The sequence below is a fragment of the Salvelinus fontinalis genome, chromosome 11 (assembly GCF_029448725.1).
Source record: "Salvelinus fontinalis isolate EN_2023a chromosome 11, ASM2944872v1, whole genome shotgun sequence".
In the NCBI taxonomy this organism is placed as follows: domain Eukaryota; kingdom Metazoa; phylum Chordata; class Actinopteri; order Salmoniformes; family Salmonidae; genus Salvelinus; species Salvelinus fontinalis.
Genome location: NC_074675.1, coordinates 31,983,855 through 32,006,845, shown reverse-complemented (window position 1 = coordinate 32,006,845; position 22,991 = coordinate 31,983,855). Strand labels below are relative to the sequence as shown.

Here is a 22,991-nt window from a genome sequence, read left to right as displayed (position 1 = left end):
ACGTTAGGACGAGAATACCTGGCTAGCGAACCTCAGCGAACCTCGATAACTACACAATTATCTTTGATACAAAGACGGCTATGTAGCCAGCTAAGTAGCTAGCTAAGATCAAACAAATCAAAGATAGCAAAGACAACTGTGTAGCCAGCTAACACTACACTAATCAAGTCGTTCCGTTGTAATGCACTCGTTTCTACAATGCTATTCGGTGGCAAGCTGGCTAGCTAGCAGTGTTGGCTACGTTGCGTTAAGTTCGGACGAAAATAGCTGGCTAGCGAACCTCAATAACGACGCAATTATGTTTGATAAAAAGACGGCTATGTAGCTAGCTAAGATCAAACAAATCAAACCGTTGTACTGTAATGAAAATGAAAATCAGACCGTTGTACTATAATGAAATGTAATGAAAAGTTATACTACTATTCGGTAGACGGTGGACGTTTGCTAGCTGCTGGGCAGATAGCAGTGTGGACAACGAGACGACGAAATACGATAATTACGCAATTATCTTTGATACACAGACGGCTATGTAGCTAGTTAAGAAGAAATTGCTAAGGTTGGACAAATTAAACCGTTGTACTATAATGAAATGTAATGAAAAGTTATACTACCTGCAGAGCGAATGCAAATGCGACCGCTCGCTCCAAACCGGATGTCAATTAACGATTAATTAATTAACGATTAATTATCTATAGGGTACTACTCAAGTAAAGTGTGACCTAAATAGGTTACACAGCATAGGAGGTTACACACTATCTAGAACCTAAAAGGGTTCTTCGAATGTCCCGATAGGAGAACTCTTTGAATAACCCTTTTTTGATCCAGGTAGAACCCTTTTGGTTCCATGTAGAAATCTTTTGGATTCCATGTAGAACCCTTTCCACAGAGGGTTCTATATGGAACCCAAAAGGGTTCTACCTGAAACGAAAATGGGTTATCCTATGGAGACAGCCGAAGAACCCTTTTGGAACCCTTTTTTATGTGTACTATCAGTCATAGAAAGATGTGTGTGTTCATGCAATGTCGTCTTTCTTTATTGAGGTCCCCATTAGCTGACAACATGATGACAGCAAGTCTACCTGGAGTTACTATCAGTCATACTCATCATTACTGTGTTTACGTAATGCCAAGTGACCCTTGCACTATCCTCACACCAACCAACCAATGAAGACACTATGGATGCATCTCAAATGGCCCTCTATATAACGGTACTACTTAATCATTATACTTATGTAACTGATGTGAAATGGCTAGCTAGTTAGCGGTGTATGCTAGTAGCAGCATTCAATCATTGATGCCATTTGCTCGGAGACCTTGAAGTAGTTGCCAGACGCACCAATGTGTTTGGATGAAACACCTTTCAACTGACGACCAAAGTCAGCCTGCAGATGCCCAGCCCGCCACAGGGAGTCGCTAGAGCATGATGAGCCAAGTAAAGCCTCCCCCCCCCTAACCTGGACGACGCTGGTCCAATTGTGCGCCGCCCTACGGGACTCCCGGTCATGGCCGGTTGTAACGTGTACGCTGGATTCGAACCCGGGTCTGTAGTGATGCATCAAGCTCTGCGATGCAGTGGCTTAGACTGGTGTGCCACTCGGGAAGCCCCACACCCCAGTTTTGTAACCTAGCAGATAATCAGACTCCTATCCCCAGATTCTGGACACACATACACACAAATTCTGCAGCGTTGGCTGTAGCAGACAGCTATGGGGGTTCAGTACTATACTTGTCAGCAAGTCTCCAAAGCCTTGCCAAGAAAGTCGCTGATGAAGCCAGAGAACCGGTCGTCCAGCTGCTCTCTCTCTGTCTGTGTGGAGCGACATTTAACCTACCTACCATGCCATCTCCACTAACACATGGTGCAGTTGATGGTGGCGACTAGGTTGCTGAGCTTGAGTTGATTTCTACGGTCTTCTCTGGAATAGCTTCTTTTTTTCTTTTTTAAAACTATGTTTTTATTTTAGGACCATTACCGTGAATATCTGGGTGAATATCCTCTGCTGTCTGAATAGCATATGTATAGTCTGAGGTGGAATTCAGAAGAATGTTGTACATTCAGAGCCTACGATGTCTTTAATGTCTCAAAGGGAATACATTTTCATTGTTGCGCTTCCATGAGGTGAATTTGACCTCAGTGCAGGTTCCTTGAGGTTGTGGTTCCCAGATTTAGTCACAAGTGACAGGCAACGTGACACACTGTTGTTCCATTGCGTTTGTACTGTAAGGACTAGACTCTAGAGGACACACACATGCACAGACACACACACACACACAACGTTTCTGTTGTGTTATAATAGCCTGTACTTCATGTTGTGCCTAATGATTAATAGATGACCCTCCGCTCTCTCCGTAGGCCTCCTGAATGTTGGAATGTATTGTCATATCTTATTCATAGGAGAGGTAATGTCAGGGAAAGGGGTGCAAACACGCACGCAAAGAGGGGCAGTATTTCTGATACCTCAACTGTAATTCGATGTCATTGGTATTTTAGTTTGATACACTAGTCTTTAGAGAATCTTGTATTTCTAACAAGATACATGTTTATGTATATTTTGCCCATCTCTGCACACACGCACACACACGAAAAGGCAAACGCGCAAAAAAAGTGCCTGGTTAAAGTTTAAAACTCACATTTTTGAATTTTGTCGAGCACACGGTTTACATTCCCTGTTTCATCCCCTCGAGCTAGAACTAGAGAGAGAGCCAAAGTAGGAAAGGCTGTAAGGGTTGTCACTTGTTGGTGTCATGGTTACTTTGGAGTATAAACATTATAAACACCTGTTCTTTGGCGTATCATGTGGTAACGTCTTGGGCTTAATATGCCAACTATCTCGAGCACCAGTGGAGGCTGCTGAGGGGAGGACGGCTCATGATAACGGCTGGAACGGAGTGAATGGAATGACATCCAACACATGGGAACCCTGTGTGTTGATGTATTTGACAGCATTCCGCCTACTCCACTCCAGTCATTACCACGAGCCCATCCTCCCCAATTAAGGTGCCACCAACCTCCTGTGTTGAGCACGTTTGGTGCGATACACAATATACAGTACACAATATACAATACACAATATACAGTACAGGTTGGTAAATAAATGAGCTGTAGTTCTAAGTAGTGTTGTAGGTCCTGGAGTTTTGCCAGTTCAAGTCACGTGGTCTGGAAAAACTCATGGTCCTATCTATAAGTAGTCAAGTTGAACCCAGTTCTGTGCATTATTGGACTTCTGACATCCAGGTAAAACAGCCAGAATGATGTACTCCAGGAGAATAGACCGTTTCTGATAACGCTTTGCCACAAAGCCTCACTGTTCTCGCCGATTGATTTATCCTGCTTGGCTAAACAGCAGCTGACGCCCGCAGAGTGATGTGTGGTGCGATGAGAACATTGGCTGGTTTCTTGTGTGACATATTTGCAATGGAGCTCCTGCTGTGTAGGGAGCATGAGTCACTCACAGTCGGTGACAGACAAACCTGCTTAACTCCTTCACACTCCTCCAGACTCCGATCCGCACTCCTCAGCTATTTACCAGGAGATACTGTAGTATGTGCTGGTGTGAAGTCCGATATGACTTGGAATGGACATTCAATATCATGCAAAACTGATGTGATAGGATATTAAAGGTGCATTTGTAACTTTCAATTCGTTTGAATTCCACAGTGGAATGAGATAGGACTAATAAAAAATTGGGCTAAATTAGGCCAAGACCTCTACAATCATCAAGACCCAAGAACAGGGGCAACACTTTTGACCAGAAATAAAAGTTTCAGAAATCACATATTTCATACCCGGACAGCTTTTTTATTACATATATGTCTATTTTAGGGCATTTATTTTAGCCACACCTACAGTATGTGACTGTAGCAACGTGTACACATCTGTTGTTTAACTCTGTAATGCCCACCCTGCTCAGTGTTGTTGTAACATGTCGGTGTGGGCTGTAGGGATGTCCTGGTGTGTTAGAGCTACATTGTCACACACACACACAGGCACACACAAACACACACACACACACACACACACACACACACACACACACACACACACACACACACACACACACACACACACACACACACACACACACACACACACACACACACACACACACACTTATTGACACTATCGCTGGAAGCGGATACAATAGAACTGAAAGGCTACAGGCCATCTTTTAGTATATACCCCCCCCCCCCCCCCCCCCCCCCCCACACACACACAGGATCAGAAAGGGAGGGTCTTCCACCCTCACGGTGTCATGATAAATCCACCATCTCCCCCTGCTAGTGTCGGTTCCTGCTGGTGCTGGGATACATTCTGTACACACATCACTTTTGTTATGTGTTTGAAAAGTTTGTTTCCTGGTCTGGAAATGGGGAGAAGAGCACTCTGAGTTTCTTTGCGTCTCAGGGTACAAAGATTGAATTGTGAAAAGCCTTCGGGATATCTGGGGTGTGACGTTGAACCGAGGCTGAGTAGAGAAGCTCTGACATACGGCAGGCTGAGATGGAGTGAGAGAACAGACCAAATGGGAGATTCTACATCTTGCTAAAATCATGGCATGTTAAAGCTGTGGAGATGGTTCTGCGTTTGAATGATGAGGATGGTTTGTGTTTGAATAAAGCTGCGAAACGTTGCAACGGTAGTCATAGAAACAGGGAAGGATGCACATTCAGCCATTACCACACACAACCTACAACCCCCCCCCCCCCCCCCCCCCCCCCCCCCCCCCCCCCCCCCCCCCCCAACACACACACACACTCCTTTCTCACTCTCCTTTCTCACTCTATATACTGGCGCAGTCGATAAATAACAACAACATCGTCATCATACAGACTATCCCCGTGAGTGGCTCATAGGTGACGCACACACAGATGTGTGGTGACTCATCGAACAACGTGCACTTACAACCACATTGGCAGCGAACAGTTGTACTGCACTGCCACACAACAAAGTTGAGGTGACCTGATAGAGCGACAGCTGTACTGTAACCATGAGTTATTTTAGTTTATGGACATGACGTGAATGCATGATTTACAGGAAATTACGGATCTACTATACTAGATGTGTTTTCCATGCACTTCGTCCGTCCCCTCATTCAAACATAGAATATGAATGAGGTTGCCTCAAAACATTGATACAGAGGCTGACACTTCTTCAACCCTCTTGGGATGATCGAAAGTTGGGTAATCTGATCCAAGATCTGTGGTTAGGAGGAACTTCTACCACGTCACCGTCAGATCCACCCTCTTTTCCCTTTAGTCCCCTCAGCCAACACCTCTCACCTGTGGCTGGACAGTGAGAGAGGGAACCAGGAAGTCACACCTTCTCTTGGCACATACATTAGCAGAGCATGGTGGAGAGAAAAAGAGAGAGATTGTGTGAGAGAGAGACAGACAGAGAGAAATATTGAGAGCGAAAGAGAGAGTGCTAAAGAGAGAGGTCACAATGAGTTAGATAGAAGCTGCAGTCAGAGAGAAACAGAAAGTGAGACTAACCTCTCTGTGAGAGATGATTGATAGTCTGACAGACTAGAGTGAATGATAGTCGTGTATCAGCTATCCTTCTCCCTCCCTTCTCCTCCCTCCTGTCCCTCCCCCTACCATATGTATCGAAGCTTCACATCTTCTCCGGTCTCCTTCCCCTCCCACTTTCTCTCCCTTCTCCACCCCCCCCCCCCTTCACGTATTTCCCGGTCTCTCTCTGCGCTCCCCAGAAGGCCTTATATAGCTGTAGGACTGTCTTGCCCAGCTCCTCCCAGTTCAGTCTCAGTCTCTCTTATAAATACCCCTGCTTAGACTAATATGGAAGTGTCTTGGCGGTATCGGATGGATAGCCTGTGATGGAGGAGGATAAGTTGGAGGGGGCTGTGGGGGGGGGGGGGGGGGGGGAGACCTTTAGTGGGGCACAAGTGCCTTAATTTTCTGCAAAAACACAGTCTTCACACATTGTAGGCTAAGCAAGCTAGAACAACAGATTAAAGGGTGCTGAAGCGTGTCGTGCGTAAAAATCGTCTGTCCTCGGTTGCAACACTCACTTCCCAACTGCCTCTGGAAGCAGCGTCAGCACAAGAACTGTTTGTCGGGAGCTTTATGAAATGGGTTTCCATGGCAGAGCAGCCGCACACAAGCCTAAGATCACCATGCGCAATGCCAAGCATCGGCTGGAATGGTGTAAAGCTCGCCACCATTGGAGCAGTGGAAACACATTCTCTGGAGTGATGAATCACCATCTGGCAGTCCGAAGGATGAATCTGGGTTTGGCGGATGCCAGGAGAACGCTAACTGCCCGAATGCATAGTGCCAACTATAAAGTTTGGTAGAGGATAAATAATGGTCTGGAGCTGTTTTTCATGGTTCGGGCTAGGCCCTTTAGTTCCAGTGAAGGGAAATCTTAACGCTACAGCATACAATGACCTTCTAGATGATTCTGTGCTTCCAACTTTCAGGCAACAGTTTGGGGAAGGCCCTTTCGTGTTTCAGCATGACAATGCCCTGTGTACAATGCAAGGTCCATACAGAAATGGTTTGTCGAGATTTGTGTGGAAGAACTTGACTGGCCTGCACAGAGCCCTGACCTTAACCCCATCAAACACCTTTGGGATGAATTGGAACGCCAACTGCGAGCCAGCCTAATCGCCCAATATGGGTTCCCGACCTCACTAATGCTCTTGTGGCTGAATGGAAGCAAGTCCCCACACCAATGTTCAAACATAGTGGAAAGTCTTCCCAGAAGAGTGGAGGCTGTTACAGCAGCAAAGGGGGGACCAACTCAATATTAATGCCCATGATTTTGAAATGAGATGTGCGACGAGCAGGTGTCCACATGCTTTTGGTCATGTAGTGTGTCTTGAACCACTACTGGAGTGGGCTATATCAGCTAATCATCGCTAATGTGGGCTAGATAAATCAGCTAGTTAGCACAGCTATGCTGTCAATACAAGCGAGTCTTCACTTTTTTTAAATGTGTCCTGCTAATGGCATGCAGTAGAACTGCAGTTGCCCCTTTCCCTCACTGTGAGTCCAGACATGCTAGCAACTCCAAAGTAACTTACTACTGGCGGTATTTATTTCAAACTCACTGCTGTGAGCTGGTGGGTAGCTCACGCATGCTACCAGGACGCAATGCACTGGCGCGTTCGCGGTGGCAGAAGGGGCGGGGGATGGGATTTTTTTCAAGATTCATGAGTTTATGAGAACTGATCTACTTTAAACCTCTACAGGATCGGTGGGTCCCCCGCGGGACGGTTGAGCTAACGTAGGCTAATGTGACTTAGCATGAGGTTGTAAGTAACAAGAAAATTTCCCCGGACATAGATATATCTGATATTGGCAGAAAGCTTAAATTCTTGTTAATCTAACTGCATTTTCCAATTTACAGAAGCTATTATAGTGAAAGAATACCATGCTATTGTTCGAGAAGAGTGCACAAAATGTATTAATAAACCAATTAGGCACATTTGGGCAGTCTTGATACAACATTTTGAATGGTTCATTGGATCAGTCTTAAACGTTGCACATACACTGCTGCCATCTAGTGGCCAAAATCTAAATTGTGCCTGGGCTGGAATAATACATTATGGCCTCTCTCTTGCGTTTCAAAGATGATGGTATAAAAAAATACAAAATAATTTATGTTTTTTTCTTTTGTATTTGCTTTTACTAGATCTAATGCGATATACTCTCCTACATTAATTAAACATTTCCACAAACTTCAAAGTGTTTCCTTTCAAATTGTCTCAAGAATATGCATATCTTTGCTTCAGGTCCTGAGCTTCAGGTCCTCAGCTACAGGCTACAGCTACAGTTAGATTTGGGTATGTAATTTTAGGTGAAAATTGAAAAAAAGGGGCCGATCCTTAAGAGGCAAGCAATTTGTTGCATTTAAAGTTACAAGGGATAAGAGACTAAACATTTTATACAAAGCAATTCCTTTTTTTTTAAACGCCACCCATCAAAAGTGCACTTTGTCCTTAGGAGGGCAAATACTTAGGGAATACGGGCCCTGAACTATAATCTTTCAGTCTGTTGTTGGAAGAGCAGTTGCGCTTATTCTGAATCTCAGTTGTCTGTTGAAGTTGGATTATTCTGTACTCTGCGTCTTGACCTGTTAGCATATCTGTGTACTATTGACAGTACTGTATGGTGGAAATATTCTGCAATCTATATACCATCCGGTTATGCCATGACCAAATGTCCTAATATACACAGAGTGTACAAAACATTAGGAACACTTGCTCTTTCCATGACATAGATTGACTAGTTGAATCCAGGTGAAAGCTATTATCCCTTGTTGATGTCACCTGTTAAATCCACTTCAATCAGTGTAGATGAAGGGGAGGTGCAGGTTAAAGAATGATTTTTAAGCCTCGAGAGAATTGAGGCATGGATTGTGGTTGTGTGCCATTCAGAGGGCAAATGAGCACGATTTAAGTGCCTTTGAACGGGGTATGGTAGTATATGCCAGGCCCTCCGGTTTGAGTGTGTCAAGAACTGCAACGCTGCGGTTTTTTTTATGCTCAACAGTTTCCCGTGTGTATCAAGAATGGTCCAACACCCAATGGACATCAGCCAACTTGACCCAATTGTTGGAAGCAATGAAGTCATCATGGGACAGCATCCCTGTGGAACGCTTTCGACACCTTGTAGAATCCATGCCTTGACGAAGTGAGGCTATTCTGACGGCGAAAGGGGGTGCAACTACCATACTAACATACCAAAATGAATGACGACGTAATAAAATTGACAAGCATAGTAGTGGATTAGTATCCAGATTAGTTCAAATTATTAAAAGCAATACTGTGACTAGGCACAATATGTTAGTCTGGATATTGGGACACATACACTCTGTGTTATGCTTTGTTTAAGGTCATTTTTTTACAGTCCTGTTGAATGAGGGTCTTGATATAGTCTTGTAATAGTCTCTGAAGGTGAATGACTATGGCCAGGATTCAATCAAAAACACATTGTCGACAATGTACCTTCTGAAGGCAACTTCCAGACGTTCGTGGAGATCGCATTCACGGTAACTCTGCGGAAGTTGGCTCAAGGGTAAATGACCTTTAAAGTCAAGCGCCGTGTGCTTGTCAAGGATGCACCTTTGATTGAATCGCAGCCTATATGTGAATGTCCTGTGCTAAAGCAAGACTTCTCTCTACAGTTACTCACCAGTCCAGCCGCCCTGACGTACCAGGTATGTTCAGGCCCTCGAAACACCCCTCTAGAAAGCTGCTGTCCTACAGCAACCCCTCAGCAGCTTTCTTTCAATGCTCTGTGGCTGTGTGTGTCCCAAATGGCACCCTATTCTCTAATTATTTGCTCTACATTTTACCAGAGCCGTAGGGCCCAGGTCAAAGTAGTGCACGATATAGGGAATAGGTTGCCATTTGGGAGGCAGGCTAAGATTGTGCACAAATGGACTGCAGTAATGAATGTAATGTTGCAAGTAAAGATGTCCTATACTCACCACAGCTGAGAAAGAAATAAGCAAAACAAATGAAATAGGTGATAGCTGGTCTAACCCCTTCATCCCTTCATTCATTTGTTCTTTCATTTGTTTGTTTGTTCGTCCATCCATCCATCCATCCATCCATCCATCCACCCACCCACCCATCCATCCATCCATCCACCCAACCACCCACCCACCCACCCACCCACCCACCCACCCACTCCTTTAACAAATGTTTGCAAAACAGAGATGCTGGCCGCAAGGTATTGCTTGACAAGAGAGCAGAACTTGTACCATTGGCTTTACTGTAAACCAAAGTCACATGATAGCGGCCATCTAGGTTTAGCGGCCATCTTGCTGCCAAATTCAGGGTTGCTGTGGGAGGCTGGTTTGGCTGAGGTGGAGTAGAGGCTTGGGCTGAACCATGACCTGGCTCGAAAGGGTGTAAATATTCCCCAGCTGACTGTTTCCCCGAGTTGATGTTATCTGAGCTGGATATATTAACACAACTTTTTTTTATGGATATTGGCTGCTTTTAAATTATACATATTCTGCAATGAAAGAGTACAATGTTTTTTCTACTGATGACATGTGTTTCACATATTGCCATAGATTGGTGGCGTCTAGTGGATAAGAAGAGAACAAAATGTGTGTGTCTCTGTGGGTGTGTGTGCGTGCGTGCGTGCATGCGTGTGTGTGCAAGTGTGTGTGTGTTTGCGAGTGTGTGCTAGTGAGTTTGCGTATGTAGGCAATAACCACACAGTATGTGAGTTTACTTTCCCATAGCCTGAGCCCTTCTCCTTTCCGCTGCCCACTGCACCTGTCGTGACCACGTCTTTTCCCGTCGACACACTCACACTATGTCCCATACCACCGCCCCCCCCCTTTTCATTACTCTGCCCTCTCATTGGCCGGGCTAGCTGTCCGTCAACGGGTCCAGTTTCACACAGATTTAGAAAGTGCAAGGCAGCGCTCTAAAGCTGTTGCTTTTAAGGCCTTGAAAGTAGGAAGAAATACCACGGATGGGGGGTTGGGAGTGGGGGTCCTTATACACAGAGTATGTGGGAAATATATTTTTCATTCAGGCAAGCGGAGTGCAGTGCGGTCATATGTGTCTAGGGCTGGACTGGAGTGCTGAGCACCTCATTCTTAAGTGAGGGACGGCACAGCTTTAAACATAGACTACAGGTATAAGTTTAGCCAATAGGAACCTCTTTCAAGCTGAACAGGCGGGTTGGGGGGGGGGGGGGGGGGGGGGGGATTGTGTTGGCTCACACACATATCTACTCTGTTCTAAATCAACCCCATGCCCCTATAGGCACTTGTGTAGATCTGAAATGATATGATAGGCATAAGCAATATGGCGAAGATTCCACTTAGCCTATCAGAGGGCAAGGTTGAGCTACTAAGTTATTGCTAATAACTATCGGATCTATTCAGGATCGTTCAGTGCGCAAACAGGGCTAGTGATCTATTTGAAATGGAGCGATAAACATTAGGGCTCTGACACTGCTCCGTCTCTTACACTCTCTTTCTTTCTCTCTCTCTCTTCTCTGCAGCTTGCAGCCCAGGTTCTGGATGATCTCGACGATGAAGACATTGGCTTCGGCCTTGTGGATGAGAAGAAGGACCTCTCTGTTGCCAAGAAGCTGGGTAAGACCGCACTCATCTCTTGACCCCTTTTTCATCATCATTAAAATGCCAGCTCTTCGGTCTGACTTCGCATGAAATCCGGATCTGTCCTGCCCTCTTCTGCCTGAGGAGTGGTATCACTCCTGTTGGAATAGACTGAAGTAGACAGGCATGGCATTTACAGTAACTTGGGACCCAAAATAAAGGCAATGTTTTAACGTATATTTGTAGCTTAAACTTTAATATGGAACGTATCATATGGGTCCTGAGTTTTTCCTGACAAGGAATGTTCTTGGCCCTAGTTGAGGGCCATAGCTATAGTCATGAAAAATGACGTTCATGATACGCGGTTAGGAAACACTCAGGGCCCTAGAGACCAGACACATACAGTAAACACCTCAGTATCACCTACAGGACATTATTCAGCCACCAGAGAGCTGTAGAGGTCTAAAAAACATCCCTAGCAGAGATCTAAGGCTCTAACATTCAGTTTCTTACTAACTTGCTGCTTCTCTACACAACCTATGTCTCTTTGTCATATAAATCGTATCCTTTTCTCATACTGTCACGCCCCTGGGCGAATAAAAGTCGAAGAGGGTCAGTCACCGGTATGCAATAAAACAACAAAAGCATTCTACTTTCAGAGGGAGGCATTCACATGATGGTTATACAGTGTATTAAAAAAAAATTACATTGTTTTACAAGCGAGGTCAAAGTCTCCTTTTTGACATACTTACAGTATGAGTCATGCAACTGTAAATGGTGAATCCTACTGGGGTCAAACTTGGTTCAGGCAATAAACAACATTGTCTGGATGGAATTCATTCAATCACAGATAACTTTGTTAACCACATTGCTGTATTTTATTCGGGCGAAGTGTGGTTTCAAGCCCATATTCAAAATCCAATGGAAAAAATCCTCTGCAAGAAGAATGGCTTGCCGTTACCAACTAACTTGCCCCATCGCTTCCCTAGCCCCTATTTCTGACCTCCTAGCTAGAAATCCTTACCTGTCCCCTCTAAACTTCAGCCCCTAACCAGAGTTCCTAACCTGTCCGCTAAACCCTAGCCCCCTAAGTAGAGTTTCCTAACCTGTCCGCTAACACCTAGCCCCTACCCAGAGTTTCTAACCTGCCCCATTCCTCCCCCAAGCCCCCATCCATTTCTTAGTCCCTAGCCCCTAAAGAAAGTCTCTAACCTGTCCTTCTCTTATATCCCAGGTCTGGATGAGGTGGAGAGCATCTATATCTTTGTCGATAATGAGATCATTGAGTACGATGGTGAGCTGGCCGCTGACACCCTGGTGGAGTTTCTCTATGATGTGAGTGACTATAATAACATTATATCGTTATTTGGTTGTCGTCACTTTACTTTATTTTGGTTGCAATCATTTGGTTGTAACTTTACTAAAGTGCTCTTACTCTGTGTAAACCCAAAATTGTAATTACAATGCTGAATATGAGGTATTGTTACAATCTATTTACTAATGTAATTTCATAATAATATCAATACTTAGAAATATTGTTTGAAAAAGAGTTTAATTTGTCAAAGAAGGCAAAAAATGATTGCCTAATACTATATACATTGTCAGTGTCAAATCTCTTCTAATCTGCTCCTCATATAAATCTTCTCTCTCCACCTCTTCTCTCCCTCTTCCTTCACCTCTCTTCTCTCTCTCTCTCTCTCTCCCCATGTCTCTTCCGCTCTGCAGGTGATTGAGGACCCTGTGGAGATCATTGATAATGAGCGTGAGCTCAAGGGCTTCCACAACATTGATGAGGACATCAAGCTGGTCGGCTACTTCAAGAGTGAGAAATCCCCCCGTAAGTACAGCCAATCAACTCTGCAGGAAAGACCCGAGAAATCAGGACTAAAGTTGCTTGGATATGGAAAGCTAGCCTGGTACCAGAACTGTTTGTGTTGTCATGCTAGCTCCTGTGGTCATTGTCACACAATTGTCACAAACAGATCTGGGATCAGTCTAACGGGATGCTAGTCACAGCACCTACAGTATATTTGTGAACCACATACAGGTACTCGATGCTGTATTCTGACAATTTCCTCTTATCAAGTATGTCAAGGGGAATCTCACATTAGGTTCGTGTTATTTTTTTCTCTTTTACAGACTTCATTGAGTATGACGATGCTGCCGAGGAGTTCCACCCCTTCATCAAATTCTTTGCCACCTTTGATGCCAAGGTATGGAACCACAGAGGGCTGAATTAGATTCAGCTATATTCTAAACTCCATTCTGGAAAAGTGTCATTGTTCCCATTGCAAACTGACCCTTTCCTTATGCTGTAACATTTTTAGTTTTTTTTCAAATTGAAGACAAAAGTTACCAAAATGCCTTCACGTTTTAAGTTGAGTCAACTCAATCAATTAAGTGGAGTTACATTACAATTTAAGTTACATTACAAGAAACAACTTTTGTCAGTGAGGTAAACTCATCTTTTTAAATTCAAACGCAAATTATGTACAGCCTAACTGATGGTCTTTGTCCCCATCCAGATTGCCAAGAAGCTAAAGATGAAACTGAATGAGGTTGACTTCTATGAACCCTTCATGGAGGAGCCAGTGACCATCCCAGGACAGCCCTACTCTGAGGCTGAGCTTGTAGACTACATCGAGGAGCATGACAGGTGAGTTTGGCCCTACAGTACAGCTGACCTACAATGCAAAGCCGGAAGTCCTATGGTAGGTTATGAGGAGATTTACTTCACACATGTAGACAAAATGCGGTTCAAACTACATTTCTTGTTTTTCCTGCCCACTGTGCTCTTGCTTCTGCCTTTGCTTGCTTGCTCTTTAGGGTCTAGGCCCGGGTTACTGTAAAAGTACTTTGTGAAAACTGATGTAAAAAGGGCTTTATAAATAAATGTGATTGATTGACTGATGTCATTCTCATTCCAGGCCCACTCTGAGGAAGCTTGAGCCCCACAGCATGTATGAGACCTGGGTAAGATTTCTTCACTCACTATTGAACTGGAACTATACAGTAAGCCTACTTTTCATGGAGATGTACAGTAGAACGGAGTCTCATCCCTTTCTTTCTTTCCTTCAGGAGGATGACATAGATGGAGAGCACATTGTTGCCTTTGCTGAGGAGGATGACCCTGGTAATGTACATTGTACTAGTTGAAAGTAAAGCTGGGGAAAAAACGGAAGTGGGAACTGAACTGTTTTTCAGGCGTCATTCTACGGCTGCTACATGTATGTTAGTTTAGGTCATAAAATGATTGCTGGAAAATAGTTTGAAAGGTTGAGAATTGAATTGTCTTTCAATGAAGAAAGGTAACAGGGGGGGAAAAACAGCAGTACCTGACCTTTGACCTTTTCCCAGATGGTTATGAGTTCCTGGAGATCCTAAAGGAGGTGGCCCGTGAGAACACTGACAACGCTGACCTCAGCATCATTTGGATTGACCCCGACGATTTCCCCCTGGTAAGACCTGAATAAATCGGATGCATATGTGCCTGAGCAATGGAGTAAACGGAGCAGCTGCAGACCCACTTTAAAAATAGGCGTGCAAAAGTATTTTTTGCACACCTACTTTTTTAGCAGAAAATGATCATGATCCATTGGGAAATTTGACATTTTTCATAATAAATAATGTTTCGAGCTTGTCTATATTAAAACAGATATGTACATTATAATATGTTATATAATAATTAACAGATTACATTTTGCACTTCCTCCCCTATGCTCCTGCATGCCACAGTGCATTTTCACTAGTTGCACCAGCACCACTGATAAAAAGGCAGACGCAATTTAAAAAAAATCTGTTTTGCTGTTCTATTGTTCTATTTGTATCGTTGTTTCATGTCCGATGCACTGAGGTTGTGTTGTTACATATCATTTGAGCGGTGCACACCACAAGCAAATTCATTGTATCCTTTCACCTCACTTGTGAAATGTTGGAAGGGAAAGCGGTGATGTTTTTGCTGAAACAACACTTTTGCTATTCCTCATACTTTTTCATGATAATACTGTTTTTCACGATTTGTTGTCAAATACGTAGCCGACTCACTGTGGTGTGTTGTTCAAAAGCACACTATTAAACACAATGAGAATCTAAAAAATATTTGAAAATAATTGATAGTAGGCATAGCATAGGCCTAGAACTACGGGCTACATATTTGTTCAAATGATTTGTTTTTATTTTTCTCTTTAAAAAGCAATATTCAAAAATGTATGCTACAGTATAATGATTTGTGGTTTTAAGAACCAAAACGCAATTAGATTATGTGTGCCGTGCCGTTCTTTGTTTCTATCACAGGACGTTGGTGGCACCTAAATTGGAGAAGACGGGCTCGTGGTAATGGCTGGAGCGTATAAGTGGAATGGTATCAAATACACAAAACACATGGTTTCCATGTGTTTGATGCCATTCCATTCGCTCCGTTCCAGCCATTATTATGAGCCGTCCTCCCCTCAACAGCCTCCACTGGTTTGTATTCATATTCATTCAAATTAGGCCTACAGTCGTGGCCAAAAGTTTTGAGAATGACACAAATATTAATTTACACAAAGTCTGCTGCTTCAGTTTGTATGATGGCAATTTGCATATACTCCAGAATGTTATGAAGAGTGATCAGATGAATTGCAAAGTCCCTCTGCCATGCAAATTAACTGAATCCCCCAAAAAACATTTCCACTGCATTTCAGCCCTGCCACAAAAGGACCAGCTGACATCATGTCAGTGATTCTCTCGTTAACACAGGTGTGAGTGTTGACGAGGACAGGGCTGGAGATCACTCTGTCATGCTGATTGAGTTCGAATAACAGACTGGAAGCTTTTAAAGGAGGGTGGTGCTTGGAATCATTGTTCTTCCTCTGTCAACCATTGTTACCTGCAAGGAAACACGTGCAGTCATCATTGCTTTGCACAAAAAGGGCTTCACAGGCAAGGATATTGCTGCCAGTAAGATTGCACCTAAATCAACCATTTATCGGATCATCAAGAACTTTAAGGAGAGCGGTTCAATTGTTGTGAAGAAGGCTTCAGGGTGCCCAAGAAAGTCCATGAAGCGCCAGGACTGTCTCCTAAAGTTGATTCAGCTGCGGGATCGGGGCACCACCAGTACAGAGCTTGCTCAGGAATGGCAGCAGGCAGGTGTGAGTGCATCTGTGAGGTGAAGACTTTTGGAGGACGGCCTGGTGTCAAGAAGGGCAGCAAAGAAGCCACTTCTCTCCAGGAAAAACATAAGGGACAGACTGATATTCTGCAAAAGGTACAGGGATTGGACTGCTGAGGACTGGGGTAAAGTCATTTTCTCTGATGAATCCCCTTTCCGATTGTTTGGGGCATCTGGAATAAAGCTTGTACGGAGAAGACAAGGTGAGCGCTACCATCAGTCCTGTGTCATGCCAACAGTAAAGCATCCTGAGACCATTCATGTGTGGGGTTACTTCTCAGCCAAGGGAGTGGGCTCACTCACAATTTTGCCTAAGAACACAGCCATGAATAAATAATGGTACCAACACATCCTCCGAGAGCATATTCTCCCAACCATTCAGGAACAGTTTGGTGACGAACAATGCCTTTTCCAACACGATGGAGCTCATTGCCATAAGGCAAAAGTGATAACTAAGTGGCTCGGGGAACAAAACATCGATATTTTGGGTCCATGGCCAGGAAACTCCCCAGACCTTAATCCCATTGAGAACTTGTGGTCAAGCCTGAAGAGGCGGGTGGACAAGCAAAATCCCACAAATTCTGACAAACTCCAAGCATTGATTATGCAAGAATGGGCTGCCATCATTCGGGGTGTGGCCCAGAAGTTAATTGACAGCATGCCAGGGTGGATTGCAGAGGTCTTGAAATAGAAGGGTCAACACTGCAAATATTGACTCTTTGCATCAACTTCATGTAATTGTCAATAAAAGCCTTTGACACTTATGAAATGCTTGTAATTATACTTCAGTATTCCATAGTAACATGTGACAAAAATATCTAAAGACACTGAAGCAGCAAACTTTGTGGAAATAAATATTTGTGTCATTCTCAAAACTTTTGGCCACGACTGTACACAATAACGAAATATGCAGGCTGTATATGAGTAGCTCTCAAAAAATGTATTGGGTATGAAATGACTCGTATGAAAGAAAATATTGGAGACCCCTGCTCTAGCCCAAACCGTTCAAAATATATATTATTCTATCGTGGATTCTGGGCAAATAAATTAATAATACGTTTGCAATATTATTTTTATGTGAACATAATCTATGTTTTTGTTCAATGCCCTACCAGATAACTGTACAAAATAAAGTACAAAGTTCTAATTCAAATCCTTATTGGATAAAACAATATTATTCCTTCCATTTTGATTTCCTTTGCACATTGTCATGCGTTATCCTGGCCACATTCTTAATAGTTTGCCTTGTCAATCAATCACTGTGGGTGGGATTGCCAAAAGAGGAACTGGATATTGAGAGTCACAGGATTGGTAGGGTTTCAAACCTGTCAATAAATTATTGGGGGTAACATTTTTAGGGAAGGGGGTAGATTATAATATAATTTATTGTGGCATAACCTACGAAACATAGCAGAAAAATTATTTTCTAAATTCTGCATTTCCTTTGCCTTTTTCTCTTTATTTCCTTCTCTCCTTTAGCTTGTGCCCTACTGGGAGAAGACATTTGGCATTGACCTTGGTTCTCCTCAAATCGGTGTCGTGGATGTGGAAGATGTAAGTCTGATCTTCTCATCCTTCCTGGTCTCTCTGCTGTCTTTAGTACAGTAATCTCATTATGCTGTTTCATCAGGCTCTACTGTACCTTTTCCTCCTTGCTCCCTGGGGATTGTTGCTGGTCTATTTTCAGCCTTCTCGTTAGTTTCAATGCCTATCTGTCTTTAGCCTATTTAGTGTCCATCTTGTGTGTGTTCTCACTGTGTATTCCCTCTCAGGCTGATAGTGTGTGGATGGAGATGGATGATGATGAGGACATGCCCACTGCTGATGAGCTTGAGGACTGGATCGAGGACGTGCTGTCTGGAAAGATCGACCCAGACGATGATGATGACGATGATGACGATGATGACGATGACGACGATGATGATGACGACGACGATGATGATGACGATGATGACGATGATGATGACGACGATGATGACGACGACGATGATGATGATGACGATGATGATGACGATGATGACGACGACGAATAAATGATCGCTTGCCATCCTTGGGTTTACTCGGCTTTAACCAACAGTGGCCAAAAGCCGGCACCAATATTCTGTTTCCTAACATCTCGTCGTAAACACATGCTGTGTCCCTTCCTGTTTGCTTTCTGTATCTCTTTCTCAAAGCCCTGGTCAGATAGTCCAGTGACACGACCAAAGGGCAACACCTAAATCAATTTCACTGGGTAAGAAAAGACAGGAAAGCAGGGGGAAGTTTTTGTCTGTGATAAAAAGAATGGGTTGTGGTTGAAATGTAAGTTCAGTGTTCTTTGTTCAGTATGAAATGTTTGTCTCTCTCGGGGTTATAACTGTCTGTGTGTATGTGAGGACTAAGCTGAGGAAAACTAGCATGTTTGACCTGGTTTTGTTTATCTCGTTTAACACTAGTCAGGGATGCCCCCTTTCCCCTCCCTCCTTTATCCCATTTTTCTGTATTCTGGAACAACTACATGTTTTCTACTGGTAAAGAGAAGCAACAACCAACTTATTGTACAATTTTTTAAAGAAAAGGAGACATAACCTCTCTGAAACGTCTTAAGAATAACACAGTTTGAAAAAGTGATAAAGATCTTGGAATTCACAAAAAACACAAAATCATTTGATTGTTTCTGGTCCGATATTAGGAAAAAAATTAAATATTTAAAAATCCATTCTTGTTGTTTGTCATAATTTCTTAATGAATGTGAATGTGTGTGTGTGTGTGACACACTATCAAACAAATACATTTCCATTTCATAACAATTTCTAAACTACATAAGTGTGAACCTATAAAAAACAAATTCATATTGATGATGGTGAAGCTTTACAAATCAAAAACAATCTAATTCAAACATTTGAGAATGTCAGAGAGACAAGACTATGTTAGCTTCATGTTTCTGGGCAAAAATAAAAGCTGCAAAATTCCCACAACAGCAAACATTTGATAAGTCTGGCTCAGAGAGTATGTTACTGCTGTGATGACAGGAGGCATAAAACACATGGTATACAGGTATGTGTTATGATATAGCACACATAGAGTATGCATTATGCCTGCAGTAACTTAACTGGTTATGGTGAGGCAGCTTTCATATAAAGTACTCTACTGAGTAAGACAATCAAATACATTCTGTTGTCTTGATAAAACCTGAAGCCTCCCAGGTTCGCTACATGGTTCTTGTTGGAAAGCTCAACTGACTGATTACACATTAACTAGAGGAGCTACAGTATTGTATGTTGACTCTTTTAAAATCTCAGATGGCCATTCACAAAAAAAAATGCATTCAGATTTTGGTAAATGGGTACTTGGTATGAATCCTGTTTGACAGTAAAAGGGCTACACTGTATATACAGCAAAACCAGACAAATATGTACATAAGGTAGGTGTCTGAAAAATGATCACCATAAGATCTGGAAATCTCTCTCTCTTGCTCTCTCTCTCTCTCTCTCTCTCTCTCTCTCTCTCTCTCTCTCTCTCAATTTAATTTAAGGACTTTATTGGCATGGGAAACATATGTTAAGTAAAGTAGATAATAAACAAAAGTGAAATAAAAAATACAAACTAACAGTAAACATTATACTCACAAAAGACATTCAAATGTCATATTTTGTGCAAATAATGAAAGTACAAAAGGGAAAATAAATAAACATAAATATGGGTGGTGTTTACAATGGTGTTTGTTCTTCGCTGGTTGCCCTTTTCTTGTGGCAACAGGTCACACATCTTACTACTGTGATGGCACACTGTGGTATTTCACCCAATAGATGTGGGAGTTTATTTTGAGCCATTTTCATGTAGACTTGTGTGTTTTGGATCATTGTCTTGCTGCATGACCCAGCTATGCTTCTGACATTGCTTCTGACATTCTCCTATAGAATTCACTGATACAGAGCAGAATTCATGGTTCCTTCTATTAAGGCAAGTTGTCCAGGTCCTGAGGCAGCAAAGCATCCCCAAACCATCACTCTAATACCACAATGCTTGACCGTTGGTATGAGGTTCTTATTGTAGAATGCAGTATTTGGTTTTTGCCAGGCATAATGGTACCCATGTCATCGAAAAAGTTTACTCAAGTTTGACAAAAAGCACCCGGAGGCACCTGGAGGATCATGAAGACTTGGAAGAATGTTCTATGGACAGGTGATTCAAAAGTATAACTTTTTGGATGACACACATTCATTCTACACACACATCACAACTGCTGCTACCAGACTCTTATTGTTATTGCTAAATAGTGCACAACACTTGCCCCCCAATCCCCCCCTTCCCCAAAACACGTGTATAGTGGACTATAAATAGTGCCTTCCTGTATTATACTTATGCTAACATATTTATTATATTCTACTGAGCCATTTACTTTATGTTCATATTCTAAGCTTTCATTATTTGGTATTGTTGTTGCATTGTTGAGAAAGAACCTGCAAGTAAGCATTTTGTTGGACGGTGTATACAGTACCATGTGTATCCTGTACACATGACTAATAAAACTTGAAACTTGATAGTATGTCAATTGACATATAAAGGAATTGAATCTACTGAACGGTACACATGATGTTATAGATAATAAAATGTTAATGATCAATTACTGATATTTACAGAATATTTCTCACAAGTATTTATATTAAATATTAATTTACATCAAATAGTATCCTTGTCATTGTCTAAGTCAACTAATTCACACATATTGGAGGTACAGCTGTCTTATTATGATGAACATTTGGTATTTTATTTAACAAAAATACAATTTGCATGTGTTAAAAACAGTAAAATGTACAATTGTTACAATTATAGTGTTGTTCAAGATTAAATTAGCATTAGCTAGCTGATATAGCATTAGCATCTACCTTGGAACACATAGAAAGGTGTACCATAATATCCAGGACCACTGAGTCTAGTCTCCAGATCTTTCACAGTCAGCGTTTGCACTTTGCCATTGTTATCAGGACCAATATACCCTGCAGACTCTGTAGTGTGACTCTTACTAACACAACAGTATGCGCTCCAGTAGTACTTAGCCACTTTTACACCATCACCTATCTGGGTGTCACCAGGCACTATACCTGTGACCACATAGGCCTTGGAGCAGGCGTTATTCAGTAATTCAGCGAGGTCCTCTTCATGTACCCTCCACTGGCCCCGGTTGAAGCCTGGGTCTTGGGGTGCGGCGTTGGTCAAGGTGGAGGTGGCTATCATGGAGGAATGGGTGGAGGTGTGATGGACGGGGTATAGGTGGCCCTTGTCGTAGCCAGATTTCTCGTAGTCTCGGTTCAAGGCCTGGTGGTCACCCCTATTGTTGGACGGGATTTGGTTCAGTCCGCTCATGCAGAGGTGACTACCACCATCGAGCTGTGAGAGTCAAGAAAAGTCATTGATTACAGGCAACACATTTTTTTAGCAGTCTGTAGATACCTTTGGCAAAGGGAAATTCACAAAGTTAGAATTTTACAGCGATTTGTGTGACATGCACGTAAAACTTAAAATACAAAATATATACCATTTGTCACACCCTGACCTTAGAGATCCTTATTTATTCTCTATGTTTGGTTAGGTTAGGGTGTGACTCGGGTGGGAGAATCTATGTTTTCTATTTCTTTGTTGTTTTTGTCTAGTGTGGTTCCCAACCAGAGGCAGCTGTCTATCGTTGTCTCTGAATGGGGATCATATAATAGTTGTCCTTTTCCATTTGGGTTTTGTGGGGTGTTGTTTTCCGTTTAATATCTGTGCCTGACGGAACTGTTCGCTTTTGTTTTTGTATTCGTTATTTTTGTTTGAGTGATTCTTGACAATAAAGATCATGAACACTTTCCACACTGCGCTTTGGTTTCACAGCCGTTACAGAACACCCCACCAAAAAAGGACCAAGCAGCGTGACCAGGAGGAGCAGGGATCCTGGGCCCGGGAGAAAAGGGAGTGGAGGACATCCTGGAGCTGGGAGAAGGTAATGGCAGGGGACAAGACCCTACCAATGAAGCAGGCGGAGGCAGCGAAAGAGGAACGGTGACGATATGAGGAGTCAAGGCAACAACGGAAGTACGAGAGGCAGCCCCCAATTTTTTTTGGGGGGGGAGGCACACAGGGTGATTGGCGGAGGTAGGGTTTAGACCTGAGCCAACTCCCCATGCTTACCGTGGGGAGCGTGTGACTGGTCAGGCACCGTGTTATGCAGTGATGCGCACAGTGACGCCAGTACGCATTCATAGCCCGGTGCGCTCTGTTCCAGCTCCCCGCAGTTGCCGTGATAGAGTGGGCATTCAGCCAGGATGCATTGTGCCGGCTCAGCGCTACTGGCCTCCAGTGCGTCTCTTCGGTCCAGGATATCCTGCACCAGCTCTACGCACGGTATCCCCAGTTCCCCAGCACAGCCCAGTGCGGCCTGTTCCAGCTCCTCGCACTTGCCGTGCTACACGGGTTATTCAGCCAGGACGCGTTGTGCCAGCTCTGCGCTCTAGACCTCCAGTGCGCCTCCACAGCCCAGCATATCCTGCGCCAAAGCATATCCTGCGCCGGCTCTACGCACTATCCCTCCACTGCGCCTTCATAGCCCAGTGAGTCCCGTGCCAGCTCTCCACACTCACCGAGCTGGAGTGGGTATCCGGCCAGGACGTGTTGGGCCAGGCTTCCAGTACATCTCCTCAGTCCGGTGAGACCTGTTCCGGCTCCACGTACGAAGCCTCCAGTGATGATCCATGGTCCGAAGCCTCCAGTGATGATCCATGGCACGAAGCCTCCAGTGATGATCCATGGCTCGGAGCCTCT

General features: G+C 43.4%; 2 protein-coding genes across 3 annotated transcripts in view; one reads left to right on the top strand and one right to left on the bottom strand.

The window, feature by feature from the left end:
• The window catches only part of LOC129865542 (calsequestrin-1-like), a 36,213-nt gene extending 17,304 nt beyond the window's left edge, over positions 1-18,909 (top strand). Inside the window, exons 2-12 of one of the 2 annotated variants that reach the window (XM_055938410.1) lie at positions 9,155-9,187; positions 11,002-11,095; positions 12,294-12,394; positions 12,785-12,896; positions 13,199-13,272; positions 13,585-13,715; positions 13,987-14,032; positions 14,138-14,192; positions 14,417-14,517; positions 17,691-17,765; positions 17,984-18,909. In XM_055938410.1, coding sequence (XP_055794385.1) covers positions 9,155-9,187; positions 11,002-11,095; positions 12,294-12,394; positions 12,785-12,896; positions 13,199-13,272; positions 13,585-13,715; positions 13,987-14,032; positions 14,138-14,192; positions 14,417-14,517; positions 17,691-17,765; positions 17,984-18,244 — 1,083 coding nt within the window. In that variant the 3' untranslated portion in view covers positions 18,245-18,909. The remainder of the gene's footprint in view (positions 1-9,154; positions 9,188-11,001; positions 11,096-12,293; positions 12,395-12,784; positions 12,897-13,198; positions 13,273-13,584; positions 13,716-13,986; positions 14,033-14,137; positions 14,193-14,416; positions 14,518-17,690; positions 17,766-17,983) is intronic. The other variant, XM_055938411.1, reaches the window with a different exon arrangement.
• Positions 18,910-21,068: 2,159 nt separating this feature from the next.
• On the bottom strand, positions 21,069-21,557 carry LOC129864714 (endonuclease domain-containing 1 protein-like). Its single transcript, XM_055937019.1, has one exon. The coding sequence runs from the start codon at positions 21,555-21,557 to the stop codon at positions 21,069-21,071; it is 489 nt and encodes a 162-aa protein (XP_055792994.1).
• Between the last annotated feature and the right edge of the window lie 1,434 nt (positions 21,558-22,991).